This window comes from Strix uralensis, chromosome 24 (assembly GCF_047716275.1).
Source record: "Strix uralensis isolate ZFMK-TIS-50842 chromosome 24, bStrUra1, whole genome shotgun sequence".
NCBI lineage: Eukaryota > Metazoa > Chordata > Aves > Strigiformes > Strigidae > Strix > Strix uralensis.
This window is the reverse complement of record NC_133995.1, coordinates 7,277,336-7,301,085: the sequence shown is the minus strand read 5'-3', so window position 1 is coordinate 7,301,085 and position 23,750 is coordinate 7,277,336. Positions and strand designations below refer to the sequence as shown.

The 23,750-nt window shown below is 54.3% G+C and overlaps 1 protein-coding gene across 1 annotated transcript; it reads left to right on the top strand.

Annotated features, from left to right (window-relative positions):
- Positions 1 to 247: 247 nt before the first annotated feature.
- On the top strand, positions 248 to 22,412 carry SLC41A1 (solute carrier family 41 member 1). Its single transcript, XM_074893611.1, has 11 exons — positions 248 to 337; positions 945 to 2,174; positions 7,783 to 7,890; positions 11,948 to 12,019; positions 12,340 to 12,484; positions 12,581 to 12,727; positions 13,491 to 13,638; positions 14,716 to 14,795; positions 15,618 to 15,752; positions 16,711 to 16,859; positions 18,741 to 22,412. Exons 2-11 carry the CDS (start codon positions 1,797 to 1,799, stop codon positions 18,924 to 18,926), a joined length of 1,548 nt encoding a protein of 515 aa, XP_074749712.1. The 5' UTR covers positions 248 to 337; positions 945 to 1,796; the 3' UTR covers positions 18,927 to 22,412.
- The last annotated feature ends 1,338 nt before the right edge of the window (positions 22,413 to 23,750 follow it).

Genomic DNA, 23,750 nt, shown 5'->3' with positions numbered 1-23,750 from the left:
CCAGCAGCGCCCCGGGGAACGCCCCGAGGCCGGCGCGGGGACCGGAGGGCGCGATGGCGGCCGCCCCGCCGCTCCATGTGGGCTCCGCCACACGTGACCCTGCGCGGGGGCGGGGCCTCGCCGCTCCCCCGCCGCTGCGTGGGCAGCGCGCCCCTTACGGAGAGGGCGGGGCCAGGCGTGACGCCACGCGCGCCTGGCCAATGGGAGCGCCGCGCGGCGCGCTGGGCAGGGCCACCATTGGCGGGCGGTGATGTCAGGGCGGTGCGGGGCAGCCCGCAGCGGGTCCGGCGCAGCGCGGAGCGGAGCGGGCAGCGGGCGGCTCCGCGGGTGCGCAGCGGTGAGATGCCCGGTGCGCCGGGAGGGCGCGCGGCGGTACCGCGGGGGGCCGGGGCCGCGGCGGGGGGCCGCGGCAGCGCCGTGCGGCAGGGAGGGGGCCGGCGGCCGCGGTAGCTCCGCTCCGCGCTGTGCCCGGGGCCGCTGTCCGCGCCGGCGGGGCTGGGCCTCGGCCGGGGCCGCTCCAGAGGTGGTGGCTTTTGGGGATACGCGGGTGCGGGCCGCCCGCTCCCCCCCGCGCGCTCGCCCGGCAGCGCTTCCACCGCGCACGGGGCTCTGCGGCACACGGAGAGGGGACGGAGCCGCGGTTGTGCCCGGTGGCTCCGTGCGGGGCTTTGGCCTCCGGGCAGGATCCCGAAGGACCCTCCTGGGTTCTTGTTTCTGGGGTACGGGGAGCAGAAAGCGGCTCTTCCTCTCCCCCCCCCCGCATGACGCAGCCCCCCTGAGGTGCACGAAGGGTTGTGAAGGAAGGTTTAAAGAGTCAAGGGGTAGTACGGCTGGTGGCTGTACCTTCAGTGTATGTAGGGGGAAAATATTGTTGAATGAACTAGTTGTTACGCTGACTGCCACGAGACCCAATAGAATATTGGTTTTCCTCCCATGTATTTCAGGTGAAAGACAAGTTTTTGGAGAGTGACATTAAATCTAAGGCTGTCCAAATGCCAGCTCCCACCCTACAGCCTGTGCAGCTCAGTAAGTAACCTTAACGGAGAACTTGCTGTGACTTTAAATAAGAACTGTCGTTGCCTCATGCTGTAAGGTGAGAAATTCTTCTGGAAGACGAGGACGACAGTGACACTTGGAGCTTGCTGGTATTGCTGGCCGTTTGGCAGAGAGCACGAAACAGGCTGAAACAGAGCAAAAGCCCGCAGGAACCTTCAGACTCAAATTCTGCAGAGGGACAGTGCCACTGGAGAAAGTGACAAAGCCCTGGTAGTAAGAAGAGCTTTTCTGGATTTTATCATCCCTAAAAGCCAGTCCCTCTTGTATCTACTCTCTGCTGCCTCATCCCTTTAAGCTTCTGTCTTATTCAGTGGTCTTCATCTGGTTTTCTCTGCCTTGTGTGCCCCATCACAGCAGTGGTGCTGCTGGAAGAAGACCTGCAGAAAGATGCACTAAAGTGTCATACATCAAAGAAGAAAACTTGGATCCTGTCGTGGTGGCTGCTGTACCGCACAGTGCTGGAGAGGAAGAGAACCAGAGTGAATTTGCTGTAGTTCCCAATTCCAGCAGTGTTCCCTGCTAGCTCAGTGGTTGGTGTCCAACACTCCTGGACTTTGCTTGATGGGGATCTCTGCTGCAGGAGCAGTCTCTGCACTCAAAGGCAGGCGAGCGGGGATAGGAGAGGTCATCTCTAGATGCCGGAAAGGCCATTTTTATAAGCTTTTGGCAGAAGATCTTTTCTGGAACAGCTGCTGGCTGTAGGCCCACCAAGCTAAGGGTCAGGATAGCCTCTCTGCAGCATGTCTTCCAAGCCAGAGCAGAAGGAGACCCACCAGGCCAATGGGGCTGTGCTGCCCATTGTGCCCGTGGACTGCCTCACCAGTCCGGACCGGGGGCAAATGGTGGAGCCCTCGAATTTCCTGGGACCTGATGGTGACAGGGTAGAAGTGGTGGTGTTGGAGTCCCGTGCCAATGCTAAAGGGGTGCGAGAAGAAGACGCCTTGCTGGAAAATGGCAGCCAGAGCAATGAAAGTGATGACACCAGCACAGACCGAGGTCCTGAGCCAGCCTCACCTCTCAAGGAGACCTCCTTTTCCATTGGGCTGCAAGTCCTCTTTCCGTTCCTCCTGGCAGGCTTTGGGACAGTTGCTGCTGGAATGGTGCTAGACGTTGTGCAGGTAAGATTGATACTTCCCTGGCACGGCTCTGGGCTCTGAATCTGGTCTCTGTAGACCATGGCTTGATCCCAAGTCAGGAGGGACTCGAATGCCAAGGCTAGTTCAGCAGATAGCAACTATGAGGGGAGGAGATCAGTTACCTCGTGTGCTGGTTGGGGTCAGGGGAGACGGGGGGAGACCTCGGTGATGTCTGGAGTGAGGGGAGAAGAGGCTGCGGGCACCCCTGCCCTCCAGCTGCCCTGCTCCAGCTCAGAGCAGGAGGGTGCAGCTGGCACACGTGCAGCCAGAGCATCTACCTGGGAACTGAGACTGCCCTGTGCATCACAGCTTGAAATAAAGCATTTCCCTGATGGTGGCTGTAGACATCCCAGACACTAGTTCCACAGGTCCTGTGTCACTTTTTCATCTTTGATGGTTGCTGCACTGTCCCAGCACGCCGGGCTCGTGCCAGCCGGGTTAATGATTCTCCTGTCGTGGTGTGTGCGGGAAGCTGCACGGTGGCTCGCTCTGAAGGTCAAAGGCTGCCTCAGCAGCCCCTACGCTGCCTCCTCTTGCTCTTGAAGTGGCCAGGGGCAACTGGGCTAATAGTGGTTCCTCCCAAGAGGTGTGTGGAGGTGATTCTTAGGAAAGGCCAGCCAGAGAGCTGGCTGTTACCTCTGGGTAAAAACTGATGTGTTACCAGATGTGATCTCTCATTAGGTTTCGTGGCAGGTGACACTGGGAACCCAGCAGCCGTGCAGCTTGTTTAGGCTTTTTTGTGGGAAACGTGCCTTCACAAAGCGTGGCTCCTGCGCCAGTCTCTCTAGCATGTGTTCTCCAAACGTGTGTCTCCAGCAGCACATCAGCTGCTTAACCTCTTCTCCTTTGCTCTGAAAGACAGGCAGCACAGAGTTGTCTTGATACCCAGCCCAAAACGGTGACTGAGGCACAAAGCTCGATCATCTGTGCAGTGTAGGTTTATGAAACTATTTGGATGGAGGAGGCAGCCATTTTGGAGCTGTGGTCAACCAAAAATGCTCTGCTTGAAGCTCCTCTGTTTGCTTAAGTGGGGTAAACAAGCCCTCGTAGTGTTGGCATAGAAAGACTCACATGTCAGTCACTTGTCTGTGTTGCTGGCAGTTACGATCATCTCCGCCCGAGCTGTGTGCCAGTAGGGTAAATCAGGCTTTTTCTGTATTTGTGGGTGGTCAAGCAGACACTTCTCTTGCTTTCTTGCCCCTAATGGCTATTTCCCTGCATGCCTTTGCACGCTGGTCATCCTTACGGTTTCTCTTGATGCAGCCTGTTGAGAGAGCTGTGAAGTGACTCAACAGGAAAGGCTGGCTACGCTAGATGAATCCGAGAGAGATTTACTGGAATAATTTTCTTAAGCAGAAAGACATTTCAAGCATGTTTCCCTTCACGAAGTCCCTGTAAACTCATCCATGGCTCTTCTGGCAGTTTCCCAGGGCCAGTGATTTGAACCCGACCTAAAGCCTTTCCTGGAGAAGGAACAGCCCTTCTGGCCAGGGGGAGCAGGGCAGAGGTGCAATACTGCGGCAGAGTGCTGCGTTCTCCTGCCTTTTTTTTTTTAATAGAAATAAAGCTTCATAATTCCTCTGTCCCACAGCAGCTCAGCATGTGGCTGTGCAGCTTGTCCTGCCAACTCTAACTCCCTTTAGCCTTGGGATTAAATGAGGTATCTGAATGCCATAGGGTGGAAAAGGGGGATGGGAAGCGTGCGGTCTCGGCTTGCTTGCCTGCAGAGTCTGGGGAGCTGATTTTGATAACTGGTTTCCCAGCGACTCAGAGCCTTGGATGAAAAGAGGAAAGCATGTGGAGTGGGTAACTGGTGCACTGGGGCGGACTGGAGTCCCATTGCTTTGGATGTAGCCGTGGTTTGCAGTGGTTGGAGGGCTCCATACACTCCATTTCCTCTGTTTTGGATAAACAGACTAATCAGCCAGCTGTAATTGGTCTCCCCACTGTGAAAACAAGCAGCCCTGGCCTCTGGCCGTGCTGGCCCATTAATGTATCCCTATGAATTTGCCTCTCAGGAGAAGAGTTGGCCTCTGTTCCCTTTGGGATTGGAGAGACCTCTGGGCCAGGTGACCTGTGAGCATACCAGCTGCTTTTTTGTGTGCAGTAGAGGACTACTGGCACAGTCCCTCTCCCAGCAGAGCCCCAATTGTTGTCTTCCAGACTTGTCTGTTCCCTGGAGATTCTTCAGATGGGATGGACAGTGTTCCGTATGGAGGAGGGAATCTGCTCGTTCTCCTGCCTGAGCACCTCTGGTGTTAACATCCCTCTGGGGCGGGTGGGGAGTGCCAGCCCTGGAGCTGGGGCTCTCCTGTTAAGGCCGCTTGTTCCTTGGCATTTTGGAGGGAGGGTGCTGGCAGAAGGGCAGCGTGCGAAGCAGCCGCGCCAAGGCAGCCATAGCTCCAACCTGCAGCGCATCCCTCCCCTCCGAGCTGTCATGAATCACCATCCCGCTATAATCTGAGCGAAACCACGCTGTTACTCATAACTCGTGTAAGCCTTAACTTTGCACGTAGTGACTAAAAATGACAGCAGCTGAGTGGCAGCTGTTACCCTGGAAGTATCAGTTGTCTGCAGGTGCAAAGCTACTGAAAGGCGGCAAGCCTGGAGGAAACTGCAAAACACCACCTGGGGTTTGAAGTTTCTTCCAGAATCTGTGGCAGGTCAGGGTCTGATCTTCCCCCTCCAGTGCTGCACGGGAGAGACCAGCGTCTGGTGGCTCTGGTATCTGGGCAGATTTGTGTTCAAAGGGACCGCAGGCTTAGTAGAAAATGAAGCTGAAATAAATGAAACCTAGATTGCTTACAGTCTCCCTGCTCCCCCTCCCCAGAGGGCAGGGAGGAGGCGCTGGAGATGAAGTGCCTCTCCCTGTCATTCTCTTCCACAGCTCTGCTGAAAGCCAGCCGGGACCCCCCTTGCTCCCCAGTGCAGGGCGTTCCCCTTTGCACGGAGCAGACTGGACGATCTGGGAGAATCTTGTGTGCTGTGTTAGCCTCTGTCCTCGCTCTGAAAACAGCCTATTTCTGTGCTTGTCAGAGGGGCTGTTACAGGGGGGAAAGGGATTTTAACAGCTTCACGTCCTGAAGTTAAATTCATATTTCCTCTTCTCTTTCCCTTTTTTGTCTTCCCCAAACAGTCTGGCTCTGGTTCTTCCCTCGGAGCCACATTGTGGGCACACGGCTCTGCGGGAGCTTTCTTCTCTGCCGGAGCCAGGGAGGCCTTCGAGACGTACTGAATGCCCGTAGACCAGTGTTGTATAACATCTTATATTAAGAAAGTTGGCAGGAGCCCATGGGTCCTGCTCTTTGCAGTGAGCAAGCTGCTGATGTCTGCAGAAATCTCCTTGTTTTCCTTCCCTGAAGATGGTTTTTATTCCTTTATCCAGGAACACCCCTGTCTTGCTCAGGGAGCTGCTCTGGTTACAGCAGCTTCGGGCACCAGCTTGCAGTGCAGCCTCCTTTAAAGGTTAATTTACAAATCCAGGGTTGGGACAAGGTGAGGGAGGGCTGTGAACTTGTTCTAGCTATTGCCTGATCCTGCCTCTACTTCCACAGAAAGAGCCAGGAAACTTTTGCACAACACTTCCAGCCTGCGGTCTGACTAATGACGATGTTCCTTTCGTTAAGTGATTTTGGTGACACCCAGCGTGTCCTGGGAAGTGGGAGCGTGGTGCTTGTTGACTGAATTCTAGATACTGCCGAGGGAAGTCGTAGCAAAGGATTCACCGGTACAAGCAGCAGCAAAACAATCATAATGCTTGCCTAAAAATAGACCAAGGAGAGCCGAGCTTGCCTGTTCCTAGATGTGACCTTAAAGGAAGCACAGCCTGATGTGCTGCTGTGTCGGATGAAGTATTTCAGACTGATTCTCCCTCCTGCCCTGCTCAGCAGTGAGCACTGAACTCAAATATCCCCTGCTCGGAGAGTCGTGCCGAGCTGAACCCCTTCAGAGTGCCTCTGGCTGCTGTGGAAAGGTCTCCCAGGTCAGGTTCACTGGTGCAGGGTGGTTGGACCATGGTGGTTTCCTTAGGTACTGCCCGTCACAGCAACAGGGAAAGGACTGCTCATTGCACGAGGAGAGTCTGGAAACTGGGTATTCTCAGGAGCCTCGTCCTCCAGCAGAGAGGGGGTTGTGGCTGTGCCTCAAACAGCTGAGCAGCTTTCCTCTCTGCGCCTGGGAGCTGGAGAGCGTGGCTAGTTTGTCTTACCAAGCTGTCAGAAACGTTAAGGGGATTTTTATTGACTGGAAAACAGTTTTTTCCCTTTGAGGAAAAACGGTCCCAGTTCATCCATCGCAAACACTTAACCTGCCAGGAGGCAGGTGCTCACAGTTTTCTCACAAATCGGTTTTTCAAGTGAGCGCGGCTCGGATGTGGTATTGCAAAGGACCTGGCAGGAAACTGGAATTTGTTGGCTTGGTGGTGAAGGCAAGCAACACAAAGGATGGAAAAATAAACAAAAATCACTGAAGTCCTTCCCCACAGGAAGGTATTGGTCATGCAGGTAGAGTGACTTGTATTAGCTGTAAGTTGTTGGCCAATAGTTTTCCTTGTCCTGGAAAGAAATACATGTCCTGCGGGCCAGTGAGCCTGATGGTCTGACAGTGCCGAGGAGAGCGCTGCGAGGGATGGAGCCCGTGGCAGGTAACGTTTGCAGGAAAAAAGCTGCGAGAGCCGGGACTGTTAACATGTTCAGCGCAGCAGCCAGCTGTTGAGAGTGCGATTCCAGCTGTGCTCAGTGTCCTTTAAGAGTGTGGCAGTCAGGCAATGTGGGAAGCAGGAGTTATTTTGGACACAATGCCTTCTTGCAAAACATTCACTAAAATAAAGAATCGGGCAATGAGGTTTGTGTAGCTTGCAGGGTTTTTTTTAAATGCGGTTGTGAGGTTTTTCAGGGTGGTTTTGTGTTTTCATGGAAGCCAGCTGCTCTCCTGTAAGACTGCTCACCCTGCAATTACTCTTCCTTTTCTCCTAAATAACCATGGCTGCCTCTTCTGCCTCACACCCAAGGGAGCTGACTTGGCTGTAGAGAGAGTAGTCAGTAAATCTGTCAGTGATGTAGGTGCCAGGGGAGGGAGGGCACGCACCTCCTCGGGGAGGTAGGGTGGAACAGAGGCCACGGTGAGCTGCTTTTTGGAGCTGGCAGGATCAGGGAGCAGCAGTGCCTTGCTCCAGAATGTATCTGTAAGACACACACGTAGGGAATGGCTCTGAGCTGAGACTGACCGAATTTCAGTACTCAGTTCTGCCAAAAACTGGAAGTTTGGGGCAAAGTCTCTTCATCTTTTTCTATTTTGGCCTCTGTATGCATAAACATTTTGTCAGTGGTTAATCTTTGGGGGATTTTTAACTGAAAGCTGCAGGCTGAGATCCGGTTTTTAAGCTCAGCAGGAACGTGTGGTCACTGCTACACAAATGTCAAAAGCAGTAAAATTGCTGCAAAATTCAAAGTGTGGCACCAGAAGGGGAACAGGGTTGTCTCCTCAGGGCCGCACACGGGCAGTGCCAGGTGGCAAAAGCGGATGAGTAAGTGACGCTCAGTCCAAAGCCATGATTATTTTTTAATGGTCTGTCTTTGGTTTAATCTTGCAGCACTGGGATGTCTTCAAATACGTGACGGAGGTATTTATCTTAGTACCTGCATTACTGGGCCTGAAGGGGAACCTGGAGATGACTCTGGCGTCTCGCCTGTCGACAGCTGTGAGTATCCAGGGAGTGGAGGGAGGGAGCAGGATACTGCTTTGGGAAGGGGGGTGTGTGTGTGGTGGCTGGGCAGACAAAACTGTCCCAGCCAGTGACCCCAGAAACCAGAGCCTGGAGTTTAGCGTGCTGGGCAGGTGTGTTCATCCCACTGGACTGATCAGATTTGAAGGCTTAATAGTCCTTAAGCTTTGCTGACAGTTCACTTCCTAGTCGCGGCTGCTCGTGGGCCCTGAGGGCACGGTGCGTGAGCTGGCTGTGGCAGTTTAATGTCTGGAGTGCTCGGATCTAGTTTTCTTCATGAGGAAGCTGGGTGTGGGCGTGTTATCAAAGCAGGCTAAAACAAGCCAGGTTCAGGAAGGCTGGGTGATGAGAGAGCCTGAAGAGAGCTGTACAGCAAAGGCCAAAACGAAGGGGACCTTGCAGTGAGAGCGAGCAGGTGGATTGACAGCCTCTTGAAGTTGATGGAGAGGCATGGCTGGGCATTTCTCTTGCTAGAATTCAGTCCGATTCCTGTGAAACAGTGAGCTCCCTGTGAGAGATGGGGGCAGGCTCTGTTAGCGCCTCAGAATACTGTGTTAGTCCAACTGTAAATGAATTGCTTTGTGTTTAAATGTTTCTATAACACAGCAGTCTGTCTCTGGAGCTGAGCAGCACTGGAGAGAGACTGACATCCTCTCCTAACAGGGATAATAACACTCCTTCCTTCTGCAAAGCATCTTCTGCTTGAGCATGACAGCAAGCGACTGCCTGATGTTTCTGTGTTTCCCATGATGGGAGTACATACAGCTTTGAATCTTACATCTGCAAGGTGTTAGCTGCCTGCTGGCAGGCTTTTAACTCTGCTGTGCATTGCTGGAAGAGAGAGCCCTTGCAGCAAGCAGCCTGGTCTTGGCCTTGACAGTGCAGAGGAGCTGATGCACCTTGGCCCGAGGGAGGTGCTGGCTGAGATGTAGGGATGGAGGAGTCCTGCCTGGGTGGTAGCAGCAGGCGTAGCTAGCAGCGAGCTGCTTCTCAACATGCTCCCTTCCTCTCAGCCTTCCCCTTACTGGTGGCTGCAGGAGAAAGCACAGGAGAGTGCTGAAAAGGTCTCTCTGTATCTGCTCTCCTGGGTCCTTTCTTGTTCCTCCATCTTGAGCAACAGGGTGATGCCAGCTGTGACTCTGCTCCTCAGTAGCTTCCTGTTGGCCCCTGTGGCCCCAGGTTTCTGGTGCATTCCTGGATGGCAGCAGAGCCAACGTTTTGAGCTGCTCATCCAGCCCATGTCACCGGCAGCCCCTCTTGTCCCTCATGCAGTAGCTCCCTGTGGGTACCCTAAAGGATGCTGTGCTCCTCTGCTGAACTGGTGGCACTTTGACATCGTAATCTGTGGAGTCTGAGGTGGTCCCTGCAGTCCCTGGGGAGCAGGAAGGCCACCAGCATTTCCCTGGACTAGCCCTTGGCTTGGCCTCTGCACCCCAGCCCCTGCCTGCCGATTCCTGCCGACTCTGGGGACCATCTTCTCCTTGGATTCAGCCCTTGCCCGTCGATCTCTGAAGGAGCAGGGTGCTGAGCTGCCTGAGGGGTGGCCGTGCCAGCATTACCTGGCAATAGCTGGACTGTGCCTGCTCCCCCTCGGTGCTGGTCTCCTCTCCCCAGGCGCTGGGGGGAGGACAGAGCTGCTGGGAGGCTTCGCGCTGCCCTGGCCCAGCTGTGCTCGGGTGCCAGGGCTTGCGGGGACAGAGGCCGAGCGCTGCAGCTTGTGTTGCAGGCTGAGCTTTGTTTGCTCCTTCATTCTGGGAAACAAATCCCTTTGTTTTATTCCCTCTCTATTGTTTGGATCATGTCAGGATCCTTACTGTCCCAGACACGGGCTGTTCTCCCTCTTGACCTTGGCCAGCCTGCACTCTCTGAGCGTGGGCTGATCAGGGTGAGCGCTTGGCTCTCCTGGGACAAAGGCAGCACAGCACTTCTCCATCCTCTCCCTGTATGGGGCTGGCATGGAGCAACGTTGGGGCAGGCTTGGCAGAGAAACGAGACTGTGCAGAAAGTCACAGGAATGCAAAACTTTCCCCTATCTGCTCTGGTGGCTGCAGCAGCATCACCAGGGAACTGGTGCAGAGAGCACCCGTCCAGTTCTCCTGCCCGTCTGTGCCGAGCGGCGTTGGTGTCCTCGTGCCTCCTTCTGCCCCTCAGCTGACGACTGGGGGGTGGCATTAGCCTGGTGGGCCAACACCCAGGCTTTGTCCTCTGCTGTCCTTTGCCCTGGCAGGAGAGAAGGCTGTGCTGCCTCCACACGAACTCTAGCCTTGAGCTCTACCTCCTCGTATCTGTGCATAGTGGGGTAGGATGATCTCTTGGGTTTTCCTTTTTTTTTCTTGCTCTCTTCCCTCAGCGTGGGGGACCCACGTGCAGGTGTGCGGAGGGAGCTCCCCCCTGCCTAGGGCTTCATGGCGTGAGTCTCGTGCTCTCTCCACAGGAAAGCAGCCTGGAGTGGTTTCTCAGACCGCAGGTTTCTAATTAGTGCTGCATTAAGGCACCTCAGAAATTCCTTTCACAATTAAGAAGCAAAACTCTCCCATTAGTTAAAGGATTAAACTCCTGTTGCCAGTGACTACAGCTAGGTTATGTTAATCCCAACCTAATTGCCATGTGGCTGGAATTTTAAGGTCAGGCTTCATATGGAGCTCAAATTCCCATGCTGGATGTGCTCAGTGCTACTCCAGTCAACTTTTTGTTGGTTTTCCCCCATTCCTTCCTCCTCGCCACTAAACTGACCCAAATAATTCACTCTAGAGATGGGCACATCTCAGTGCTGGTTGAAAAGAGCTGGCAGTTCTCTCAAACGCATGCAGTAAGGAGAGCAGAAGGATTATTGATCACTGACTTCTTGGGTTTTTTGGAGACCAGCAAGGAAATTGCTGCTGTATTGTTGTGCAGAAGTTTTGAGTTTGACGCTGGCAGCCAGTAACTCCAGCATCCATTTACTGCTTCAGACTGTTCGAGCCTCCCCCTTGTTTCCTCCTCGTGTTCATCAGTGTCTAATAACACAAGACTGGATGTAAGCTTATACCCTCTGCTCGTCCATTCTTCCAATTTCCCATAAAGACCCAGAAGGTGCTGGGGAAGAGCAGGACCCTGATGCTCTGCCATAACCAGCAACCTGCAGCGATTCTGCTGGGTTATTTTGGATCATCCACCAGGGAATTAAAGCAACTTTCCATCTCTCCTGGTTAGTCTGATTAGCATCTCCCGCAGTTGTAGCGGTGCCAGATGACCCGTGTGCCATGGCTGCTTCCCGCTACTCGCTAGGTCTCCACGTGGCATTAGCCTTGTTTACTCAGCTTTTAACTGAAACAGTAATTCTTGCTGCCAGCTTCCTCTGCCCACGTGATGCTACTCTGGCCTTGGTCCGTGTCGGAGCTGGGGCACACAGCTGACCCGAGGGTCAGTGCCCCCCTATTTCCCTCCTGGCTGGCTGACCTGAGGGGCTGCATGACCCAACTGGGCCTGAGCCAGGCTTGGCTTAATCACCAGCGGAGTGAATTCAATGAGTAAATAAGCAGCGGTGCGTGACTCTGCGCGGGGACAAAGTATATCTTGTTGCTTTTGCAAGATTTTCATCAGACGTTCTGTTGACGTCGATTCCCCTTTACACTCCCTTCAAAACCCCCTCTGTAGTGGGTCTGGCTCCGCTCCTGCCGCGGGGGAGAGTGTCAGCCCGTTCCCGCAGCTGGAAAGGAGAAGGTGCTGCAGCTGAAACTGGGAACAGCTTTGGAGTACGAGACCAGAGTTAACTTGGAAGTGGCACTGTATTTACACAGGGTGTATCTAGCCCGAGTGACAGTCACAGACTGAGGTGTTACCGCAGAGCTGCGCCCCAGCTGTACACACTACGTGCAAACACAGACGCAGGCGCCTTTTCTACTGAATTGCTCTCCTGTAAGAGCTAAGGACTTGAGGTCATTGTTCTCTCCTGCTCCTGGCACAAACTTGCGTAGCTGGGAGGCAGGAATTTGACTGTTAGCAAGTGCAAAATGCTGTCAGTCTTCAGTGACATTGCCATGTCCTCTTGCAGGCTAATATTGGCCAAATGGATACACCCAAAGAGCTCTGGAGGATGATAACAGGGAACATGGCTCTGATACAGGTAAGAAAAAGTGAAAGGAGCAGAAAGTGGAAATACTGGTAGTTGGTTCAAGCCCAACTATGACAAGTGTCAGAAGGTCTAAATGCCTGGGGTTTGCTATCGACTGTCAATATTGCATGTCTAATGGGGAGGCAAATGCCACTTTTTTTGTCCCACAGTCATCTCGCCATAATGGTTTGTCCTATAGGTTAAACTTGGTGTTTCCCCACTGGATGTTAATCCACCTGAAATGGTACCCTGGGTGGTGTTTCCCTCTTCCCTCACCCCGGGACCATTTTGCTCTCTAGTCCTCTTGGTGACTCTCTAGTTTTTATTTGCAGGTTCAGGCTACTGTGGTTGGCTTCCTGGCCTCGATCGCAGCAGTGGTATTCGGGTGGATCCCAGATGGGCACTTCAGCATTGACCATGCTGTCCTGCTTTGTGCCAGCAGCGTGGCTACTGCTTTTATTGCTTCCCTTGTTCTGGGTGAGAGACAGACCCTACACACCCTCCACGCACCTCTTCCTAAAATGCTGGGCTCCCCTTGGCCTCATCCTGTTTTCTTCCTCTTTTTTGCTCTAGGCATGATTATGATTGGGGTCATCATCGGATCCAGGAAGATGGGGATCAACCCTGATAACGTTGCCACACCGATTGCTGCCAGCCTGGGGGATCTCATCACCCTGGCTCTGCTTTCAGGAATCAGCTGGGGCTTGTACAAAGAGCTGGGTGAGGAGCGACAAAAGGGTTTTGCCTCTCCCTGGTCCTTCCACGTGCTGCTGCATCTCCCTCTCATTTCACCCTCTTCCTTTACCCTTTCTGTTCTTGGGGTGTATAGGATGCCTGGCCTGGAAGCTACCTCAGTTAGTGAGACCTAGTCAGAACTGATAAGGGAAGGAAACGGACGTTCTTACTGCCTTGTAGCTGCAGACAGTCTTGGCAGTGATCTGCATACTTCCTTCTCACCAGGTAAAGTGGTAAGGGAGAGGTTGTCCCCTTCCAAGTGCCAGGGGCTTGACTGTGGCTAAAGCAGTGGGAGAAGGCAGCTTTGGATTTCATCTTTTGTACCGTCAGCACCAGCTGGGGATCCTCAGTGCAGAGCTGCAGCTGTAGACTCTAGACTTCCTCCTCCCTCCCCTCCACCTTCCTTCCCTGCAGCTGGGATGCAGGGGATGCGACTCAGCCAGGTTCAGCCAAAGGTGAAGCAGCACTGGGAGGTCTTGCCCAGGGAAGTGGGAATAAGCAGTTGAAATGGAAGAGATCTCACTTGGATCTGTCGATAAAGCCCCTGTGAGGACACCAGGAGAAGGAAATACCATGTCCTGCAGAGCTGAGGCTGGGCTGGTCTAGTTTGCCTTCCCTTACCGGAGTTTGTGACTCCAGGGGTGACAGCAGTCTGTAAGGCAGACTTGAGCTCAGCTGAAGTAGCACCCCGCCCCCCTGCAGCCGGATGTGGCCTTGCTATGTTGCTTCTGCTTATTTTTCCCCTCAGAGAGCAAAGCCTACGTGAATCCTTTGGTATGCGCCTTCTTCATAGCTCTGCTGCCCATCTGGATCATCATTGCCAAGAAGAACGCAGCGACTCGGGAGGTGCTGTACTCTGGCTGGGAGCCAGTCATTATCGCCATGGCAATTAGCAGGTAGGAGGGCGTGGAGGAGCTCCTCTCCCCCAGACACACATGATTCACCCTTGCCCCCAGCCCCTTCAGCCTCTTCGCCCTTGGTAGAATCCCAGAATCCTCTTGGTTGGAAATGACCTTGAAGATCCTCCAGTCCAACCATGAACCTCACCCTGACTGTTCCCAACTCCACCAGATCCCTCAGCGCTGGCTCAACCCGACTCTTCAACCCCTCCAGGGATGGGGACTCCCCCCCTGCCCTGGGCAGCCCATTCCAACGCCCAACAACCCCTTCTGCAAAGAAATCCTTCCTAAGAGCCAGTCTGACCCTGCCCTGGCGCAGCTTGAGGCCATTCCCTCTTGTCCTGGCACTTGTTCCTTGGCTCAAGAGACTCATCCCCCCTCTCTGCACCCTCCTTTCAGGGAGTTGTAGAGGGCCATGAGGTCTCCCCTCAGTCTCCTCTTCTCCAGACTAAACCCCCCCAATTCCCTCAGCCGCTCCCCATCAGACCTGTGCTCCAGACCCTGCACCAGCTTCATTGCCACTAACACCTGGTAGATTCTGGAACAAGAGGGAACCAAACCTCTTCTGCATCCCCAGTCCAGACTGCCAGGAAACTGGAGGTCATTCTGTGTTTTCTAGACAAAGACACGGGGTTCTAGATACTGAGGCACAGGAGTGATTAAGCACCTTCCTGCTGGAATCCAGGGCCTCAGCAGTGTCCCAGCTGCTGCCCAGGGAGGCTCTGGTATGGCCACGGAGTAAACACAGATCCCGTTGGGCAGTCCTCTGCACAGGAGCCCTCTCTGCCCTCTGAAGGGCAGGATTCCTTTTGATGACTATGTTGCCGTAAACTACATCAGGGAGTGTGTAGTCTTTGATGGGTTTTAGCAGCAATGAGACAAGATCCTGCTCAAACTGTCTTCTGTTATCAAATATTGAGGCTTAAAATCACGTGCGACAGCCGCAGCCATAGGTGCACGTTAGCAGGTGTATGTATCACCCTTGGGTGTGCACAGTTCACCAGAGAGAACCCTTGGTGCTCCCTGTGAGTGTTTCCTAACGAGCTTTCAGCACTGACCTCTCTCCCTCTGCAGTGTTGGGGGTTTAATTTTGGACAGAACGGTCTCAGATCCAAACTTTGCTGGGATGGCTGTCTTCACACCGGTTATTAATGGTGAGTTCCTTTCCCCTGTGGTATTGCAGCTCTTGGAGACTCTTGGCAAACAGTGGAATTGTCCTGTGTGCCTTATTTCAGGCAGATTAAGGAGACTAATTCCCTTTTGATTGCCAGTGAGAGGCAGTGGTTTGACTCAAGCTTACAGCAGCGCGGCTCCCCCTGGTGCCAACCTTCCACGGGAGGGCGACTGGCCTGGGAGGCTGTTGCTTAAAAGACACGTTTTCCAGGGGCCCAACAAAAACTGCCTTAATTTCCTGATTCCTCCTGGCTGGTGGAAGACCCCCATCTTCCAGGATATGTGTCTTGTGGCACCTGGTGACATAAAGCTTTGGATTTGCAACTCAGAGTCAGGAAATCTAGTTGCTTCTGGTATAAAGTTTTGACCTGCTTTCTGCCTAATGAACCAGAGAAACTTTTATTACTTTTTGCAATATGTAGAGTTAATTCTGAGCCAGTGCATCTTGTGCTAGTGGGTTCCACAGTTTTCATTATGCCTCGTGCAAAAAATACTTTTAAACTTCCTGTATCTGTTTTGGTGGCTGACTCATCATTTTTTTGTTTCACATATTTCTTCCAATCAAAGCTGTGGTAATAGAATTGCATCTGTTTTACTAAGGGGCCTAAGGGGAAACCATAGAACAGTGTGCTTTGTCTCAGCCCTTTACATCCTGCAAAAGTGGAGTTCAGGTCAAAAATAGACTGTCCTACATTATTCCAGCACCTGGCAATTCCAGATCTGCTGGCTGTTGAAAATAGCTCTTTCTCTTCAAAGTGTTTGAAGAGAAAGACATCATCTTACCGCTCTCTCCTCCTCTGCAGGTGTGGGTGGCAACCTGGTGGCAGTGCAGGCCAGTCGCATCTCCACGTACCTGCACATGAGTGGGATGCCTGGAGAGAGCTCTGAAGCAGCCCCCCGCAAGTGCCCCAGCCCTTGCAGCACTTTCTTCAGCTCAGGTATGCGAGTCGGGTGTTGAAATATATCGACTTCTGCCAGAGGCAGTTGGTGCCATTGGCTGAATAAACTTGTCTGGGACAGTCCCTGGAGCCCTGTCGCAGGAAATGGTGGCTGAAGTCTGCTGGGAGGCAGCTGGCAGCTCGCGGATGTGCTGGTGCTCTGCCCTGGCCTGCCCTCTAGAGACGGTCAGACTGGAGCAGAGCTGCAGTGTGACAGCACAGCTCTGCTGGAGGAGGAAAATGTGCTGTGCAAGTCCCATGCCCTGACTGTCTAATACTGTAAATCCTCCACCCTCTAAATCTTTTCCAGATGTGTCCAGGATACTGAAACCTGCCTCGAGGCTGCTCGAGTGTCGCAGCTCTGCTGGGCTTTTAGAGCTGCAGTTACAGAAAGCTTCTCACTTACAAAGGCATCCTAGCAGCTCTGTTATTTGTGGCAGTTGTGGGGCAGAGCACAGCCCAAACTCGCATTCCAGCACAGAGTGTGGGCAGAGGCTGTTACTCTCCAGACTTTCTAGAGAGGCTTGACAGCCTGCAGCCAGGTCCCGGCCTTCTGGGCCAAGGCTGTCCCTGAAGAGCAGGGAGGGGTGAGAGGTCTCCAGCGTGGTGGTGATCTGTTCAAAAACTGATCACCAGACAAGGTACAGACAGAGCTGTGAGGAAATTCAGTGTTCACAGTAAATTCCTGACAGCAATGTCAAGAGGTGGGACGTGAGTCCTTTGGGCAGCTGAGGTCTGAGAACAGCTTTTGCTCTGGGGACAGAATTAAGCTCTCCTACTAGGCTTGGTACAAAGAGTCCTTGGGCATCCTGACAGTCGGGTCATCGCCCAGGGTGCTGCCTTCCAGCCTAAATCTGCTTCTGATTTGGCCGCCTTGTCCCCTGGAGCCCAGGGGGGCCGCAGAGTTGCTGTGTTCAAATCCATCGTAAGCCTGAACTCCATCTTTGTTTCCTTGCAGATGTGAATTCCCGCTCTGCTCGTGTGCTCTTTCTTCTGGTGGTGCCTGGACACTTGGTTTTTCTTTACACCATCAGCTCCATGCAAGGCGGACACACTACGCTCACCCTGATTTTCATCGTCTTCTACATGACGGCTGCACTTCTCCAGGTAAGCTGGAGCCCCCCCCGGGCCGTGACCCCTCAGGTGGGAAGAAGGGGACGCTGCCGTGTCCTCTGCAGCGGGGCCCCGTTCAGCCACTCGAGCTGTAGTTACGTTGCTGAAGGCAGAGCGATACACCCTGTCCCTAAGTAAGAGATGTATGTGCTGGGGAGAGGTGTGCCAGGTAGATTGTATTTGTCAAATAAGCCGGTATCAAATTGAATAAACCCCTCTTTGTTGATACCTGTACACACACTTTTTCCTTCCTACCATTCTTGGCAAGTTTTGAATCTGTCTTTTGTCTCTTATAAGTCCTTCTGATAGCAGAAGCATTTACCTCGTGTGTGTTAATCTATCCTATAAGGTGCTTTAGCAATTTTAAAGCTGCTGGTGAGCAAAACAGGATGTGACATTTGCAGGGCTCCTGTGCCTGGCGTGGCTTGTGCTGCCCTTGCCCTGCCTCCCCCTGCGGCCGCTCTCGCCGGGGCCGTGTGAGCCCACCCCAGCGGTGGCTGCTCTGAGGGTCCTGCGCAGACCAGGGTGTTCATGCTGCAGAAATCCAGCGGCCGCTCGCCTGGCTGCCTGCGTCGGAGGGCAGGAAAGTCACTCGGGTTTGGGAGGTTCCTGCTGAGCCCAGCCACGCTCCCCCTGCTCACCCCCTCCGCTTGTGGAAGCTGTGCCTGGTTTCGGTGTCCCCTAAAATCAACAACCGAAGCCGGCGTGAGGAAATGAGTCAGAGCGTCCATCAGAGGCGAGAGCAGAGCGCTGTCATCCAGGAGGCTAAATTTAGGTGGTGAACTCCTGCGGGGTGCTTGGGCCCTTGGCGGGGGCTTCCGCTCTGCCGTGCGCAGGCCGCAGCCTCGGGAGCCGCCGGAGCAGGAGCTGGCAGCCGCGGGGCCACCGTGGGCCGACTGCCGCTGGCCTGAGCTCTGCTGCAGCCCGAGCGAGACCCTCCCAGCCCCGCAGACACCAGAGGCGTTAGCCACAGGCCTGTGGCCACTTCAAATCCTCATCCCAGACCTCAGGCTTGAGAGGATCCAAGGCAGATTTCTTGTGTCTGTAGATACTGATACGAGCCTCTCACAGCGTTGAAGCAGGCGGGGGAGAACGTCACACGGGTAGTTTCAGCTGCTGGGCTGTTGCTCTTTTATTTCTGGAAGCCGGGCGTTCTGTCCCAGCCCCAGCATCCTGCGTGCTTCCGAGCCCTCTCTTTGCCCCATATCTCTTCAAGCTTATTCCAATTAGATCTGAAAACCAAGATGCAAAATTTAGACGTTTGGGTGCTGGAGTTCTCCCTTCTAAGCCTAAATTTGATGGTGACATGTGAAGCTAAAGAAGGACAGGGCAGAGGCTCTTCAGGACAGGCTGTTGCTTAAACTGCAACAGGGGAGGTTCAGACTGGACACGAGGAAAAAATGTTTCCCAGAAAGAGTGGTCAGAGAGTGGAATAGGCTGCCCAGGGAGGGGGTGGAGTCCCCATCCCTGGGTGTGTTTAAGGGTCCTTTGGATGAGCTGTTGGGGGATGTGGGGTAGGGGAGAACTTTGTAGAGTCGGGCTGATGGTTGGACTCGATGATCCCGAGGGTCTTTTCCAACCTGAATGATTCTGTGACACAGGGGATTTGGATGCCCAGGGGCCCACCAAAACTCTCCAGGTTCCTCTTTGTGCTGTCCCAGTTGCTTTGGGGATGCAGCCCCCACTAAATGCCTGGAACATGGCGCCCAGCAAGGTGGTTCTGACCCCCCACCAGCCCCACTCCTCGGGGTGGGATTTTGCCTCTCTGAGCCCGACCTGCCCAGCTGGAGTCACCCCAGCTGATGCTCCACGAAGACTGGGCTCGCCGAGGTCAGGATCGGTGGCTGATGTGGCTCTTTTCTTCCTGCCTCCCAGGTTCTCATTCTCCTGTACATTGCTGACTGGATGGTGCACTGGATGTGGGGCAGGGACCTCGATCCTGACAACTTCTCCATCCCATACTTGACAGCGCTGGGGGACCTCATTGGAACAGGTCTCCTCGCTCTCAGCTTTCACGTCCTCTGGCTCATCGGTGACCGGGACTCTGATGTGGGAGACTAGCTCTCCCTGCTGCCCCCCTTCTCACAGCTCTCCTCCTCCTCCTCCTTTCATTTTGTTGTTGTTTCTTCTCCTCCACCCTTGCTCTTCTTTGCTTCCTCCCCCACCCTGTCTCTCTTGAGACTTCATCTTTGATACTGGATTCTCATTATTTTCAATGGGAAATTTATGTGGTTTATATTTCAAGCCAAGTTTGTACAGAAAATAAATCTAGTTTTAGGAAGGACAAAAAAAAAGTGTAATGAGACAATCACCAAGTGCAATTTCATAGCAGTTATGTCTGAACCAAGGCTACAGTGAAGATACTGATCAGTCAGATCATGCAGGGAGCCCACCCTGTCCCTGTCACTAGAGGTGCAGGGCTGCTTTTTTCGCTTCATAAGCGTTTTAAAAACTGGAGGTAAGGTTCAGATTTATTTTACTGAACAGGCACCTTCTAGCAAAGTACAACCTCATGGAGGAGGGCATGGGGTAACTCCTGTCTTCTCTGCCCTGTCGCCCTCTGCCCTTGTGTTCACCCTCTGAATCCCCTGCCCGTGCCGAGCACCCAAAGCACGCGAGTCTCTGGTAGAGGGATTAGCCGAGATGGTGAGGGAGGGTCCTCTGTGCCGAAACACCCATCCCTGTGTGCCCGCAAGGACAGTGAGTGATCTCGGGTTTGAGGGCTGCGGAGCCCTGAAATCTGGCTGTGAGCAGGCTGGTCTCTGCTGACAGATCTGGGCTCCTTTCGCCCACCCTCCAGCGGCATCTCAAACTTGTTCTGCCTCTCGCCGGGAGCCGGGTTCAGCTGCTGCTGCGTGCAGAGGGCAACGCTCTGCGCTCTGAGCAGGCCGTGAGCTCTCCCCATCCGTCCCTCTTCTCCCCTGCTGCTGGCCGCTCTCTGCCGGAGGATGCGCTGCAGCCGGCGTGGCAGCTGCGTGCATGGAGGCTGCAGCCTCTGCTTTGTGCTGGTGTGGGCACAGCACTATTCTCATGGCAGCCTGCTCAGTTCAGTTCATTTTCCTTTCCTGGAGGGGTGGATGGAAAAATACATCCTGTCTTGTGCGCTAAGATTTTTCAGTTGCTGAGTGCTGCTGACGGGCCCATTGCAGCTGGGAAGAAGCCACCTAATACCTCGCCCAGCTGAGCCTGGGGCAGTCAAACTTGGGAGCGTTAGGTTCTTGGTGTCTCTTAGAAGAGGGAATCCATGTCCAGCCACTGGATTTCTCTGCGTAGGCATCAGCTGGAAAACAGCTCAGCAGGCGCAGTCGGATTTCCGAAGCCCTGGTTTGTGGTGCAGCTCTGTACGGGGCTGGAACCCGCTTGCCCTTGAGCAGGCCTGTAAAGCTGGTGTCAGGGTTAGAGCCCAGCTTGTGAGCGCTGGCCGAGCGTGGGGTTCCCCGCCCTGTTTCCCCTCTGCTTTTTGTGCGTTTCAGCTCGGTGATGGCTGGGGTGCCTTCTCATCCACTGCTAGTGCGTGCTGGCAGGGCTCTTGTGCAGTCTGCAGCGGCGTGATGACAGAAAGCCTGGTTGGGTGATTAAGGCGTTTGGAAACCATCTTCCTGAACGCTGTCAGCACTCAACGCTTTTTAGTTTTCCCATTTGGATATAAATCAGTTCAGTAAACTGAGTGCAGTTTGATGTAAGCAGGTCTTAGTGACTTGGAAACTTCACCCAGTTACCAAGTTTAAATGATGTGCTCAGGCAGACAGCGCCATTAAACAGGCTCTAATGCACCAGTATAAACTGAACACGTGAGCGTGCATGGGGGGAGAGCTCTTAACATCTGTCAAGCGTGGGGAAAATCCAGTATATCCCATGGAGCCTAATGTCAGCGCTGCACTGCGCACAGCTTGGGGAGCTGCCCGTGTCTTCCCAAACGCCGGGGGAATGCCCGCGGTGTTCGGGGTCAGGATGCAAGGTGCTGCTGCGCTGAAGGGACAGCGAGGCTCTCGGTTTAGCTGGCTGCACAGGCCCGGGGTGCTGCCGCTCTGCTCCTGGTCTGGACACTGCCTGTCCTACTTATTTGCAGCTCCAGAACACCACCTGAAAGCTGCTGGATTTGTGGTTGTCTGCTGCTCCTCTTGCTTTAAGTGTTCCTCACAGCAGAACACGACCGTCCTGGATTGATTGGCCTAATTTCCGCCTTTAGGTTAACTTCTGTATTTCTCAGACAAACCAATGCTTGTCTTTTCCTTCTGGCTTTCTGTCCCCACAACGTTGGGCAGCGCTGCTCGGCGGGCAGACGTGGTGCTGGGAACACTGATCTTCATCTGAAATAAGGCTGGGCTGGGAGATCTGTCTGTTACTCTGCACGATGCTTGAACTGGCTGAGCTTTACAAAGCCCTGCCTAAGTGCAGACAGTTTTGCTTTTTGGGTGAGGAGCAATTCCTTGGGAACAGTTCCTGCCTCCCCCCAGAAAAGAGCTGAATGCCCCTTGTGGGCCAAGTCAAGACCAAAGTTAGTCTGGGATGGGGCATTGTCCCAACCTAGAGATCTGGTGGCAGAGCTGGTCCTTACTCTGGAGACGAGCGTGTTGGAAAGGAAGGTCGGGATTAGGGAGTGGGAAACCCGTTCCAGAAAGCCACGGGAGCAGATGTATCCAAACCAAACGGCCAGCAGGCTCTTGGCTCTCGAGCTCTCTGGGGTTGCAGGAGGCTCCTCTCCCCCTTCAGGGGCTGCGAGCTGAGCGCTGCTGCTGCTGCCTGCGCTGTTCACGGCGCTCGGGGGCAGAGACAGGACCCGGGCCCTGTCAGGCTGCTCCTCTCAGCCCCTCTGAAGAGCAGAGACATTATTTTTGAGATGGCTTTCCCCTTGCTGCCTCGCTAATGTAACGTCAGGCTTGCTTCCCCTTCCCGTCCCCCGCGGCAGCAGCTCTGAACTCGCGCTCTCCACCCTGGTGACGGGGCTTCTCGCAGATCTCGTTTGGCCAAAGCTCTGTTCAAAAACAGAACACAAAACCCTGCTGTACTGAAGTCTCAGCCCAGGGACTTCAGGAGTATTCTCTGCTGCTCACCTCATTTCTCTGCCTAACGTTGAGGAATAGATACGAGATTCCTTCCATTAACACTTAAGCTTTTATGTATATATATGAGAAACTCTCCTGGCCTTTTAGGTGTCACATCACTATTTAGTTCCCCGAGAAAAGATTCCCCAGGGGAAGAAGCTACCGCTCGTGTAAAATGAAGACCCAGAGGTGATTGAGAGCCGTCACGCTGCTGGGCTGGTGGTGTCCCTACATTTATAGAAGGTTTAAGGTGTGTGTGGGGAATAGGTCAGGGAAGAATCTAATTTAAAATTGAAGAATATTGATGGTCAAAAACTTTTCCCACCGGTTGCACTCAAATGCATGCCTACTATACAGCTGACTGCAAATGAAAAATACTGGTTTACTCTTTTTATTAAAGGAAAAAGACTGTCTTAATTATTTATAGTTCCTATAACTGAATTGACAGATGTCAACTTAACTGATAAATTATATTTGGTTAAATAAAGATGACATTTATTTATGTGGACTGTGGTGTCTTTCCTTCACACGCCTCTACTTGATTAAAGGTCTCTCTTCCACATTTTGCAGCTTATTTTAGTTTATGCTGAAACTCCTTTGATACACAGTGGAATGAGAATTAAGAAAATCAACTAAATTGCTGTTCCTGAAGCAAACGGGGCTCAGTATAAAGGGCAGATTTCTGGCTGGCTGGGGCTCTGCCCTTGCCTGGATCCCGGCAGGAACCGCAGGCGTTTGTCCTGGGCCGCTGGCTGCCTGCGGGAGCCCAGCCCTGGCTGGGACGTGGCCTCTGCCTGCGCCGGTTGGTAAAGGTACGTGGGGCAGGAGGGTCCTGCACGCTCTTGGGGGCACACGAAGTCCCTAAATTTGCAGGAATTAGTGGCCGTGGAAGGACTCCCCCCCCGCCTCCCGACCCAGCTGCAGGTTGTCCTGGTGTGGACAGTTTTCCAGCAGGGCCGGGGCTCCTGGCTGCTCCCCCAAACAGGGAGTGTGGGGGCAGAGTCCTAAACCCTAAACCAAAGCCCCAGCGAGGCCGGGGCCGAGGGAGCAGCCACCGAGGCTCTAACTCCTCCTCAGGACCCGTCGTTGTGGGTCCTTTCCCACCCCTGCTGAGTATCGGGGTGCTGAGGTGTGTTTGACTTTTCTGGGTGGGGGAAAGAGCAACGGGGGAAGCTACAGAGCGCGTGTTGCAGAGAGAAACGTTCTGGCATCACTGGACACCTTGAAGATGTCCCCGTGGTGTGGCATTGCTTTGAAATAGATACGGGGCGGGGGGGGGGGGGGGGGGGGGGTGTTGTCGGGGGTTCTTTTGATTTGCCTGCTGGTTGCAAAGGGGCTGGGGGGGGCAGAGGGCAGGGCCTGGGGCGCAGGGGTGCAGAGGACTGGGTCCGGGGGGCGCAGGGGTACATGGGGAAGGGTCCAGGAGTGCATGGGATGGGGTCTGGGGGTGCAGGGGTGCATGGAGCAGGGTGCAGGGGTGTGTGGGGCTGGAGCTGGGAGTGCATGGGACAGGGTTTGGGGGTGCGGGGATACAGAGAGCAGGGTCTGGGGGTGCAGAGGTGCATGGGATGGGGTCTGGGGGTGCGGAGAGCAGGGTCCAGGGCACATGGGGCAGACCCTGGGGGTGCAGGGGTGCAGAGGGCAGGGTCTGGGGGTGTCTGGGGCAGGGGCCAGGGGTGCAGGGGTGCATGGCGCCGGGCGGGGCAGGCAGGGGCAGGCAGGAGCAGGCAGGGGCAGGCAGGAGCAGGCCCCGGCGGAGCGGACTACAGGTCCCGGCAGCCCCGCTGCGGGCAGCGGTTCCGCCGCCGCCTCCCCCTGACCCTCACATGACCGCGGCGGG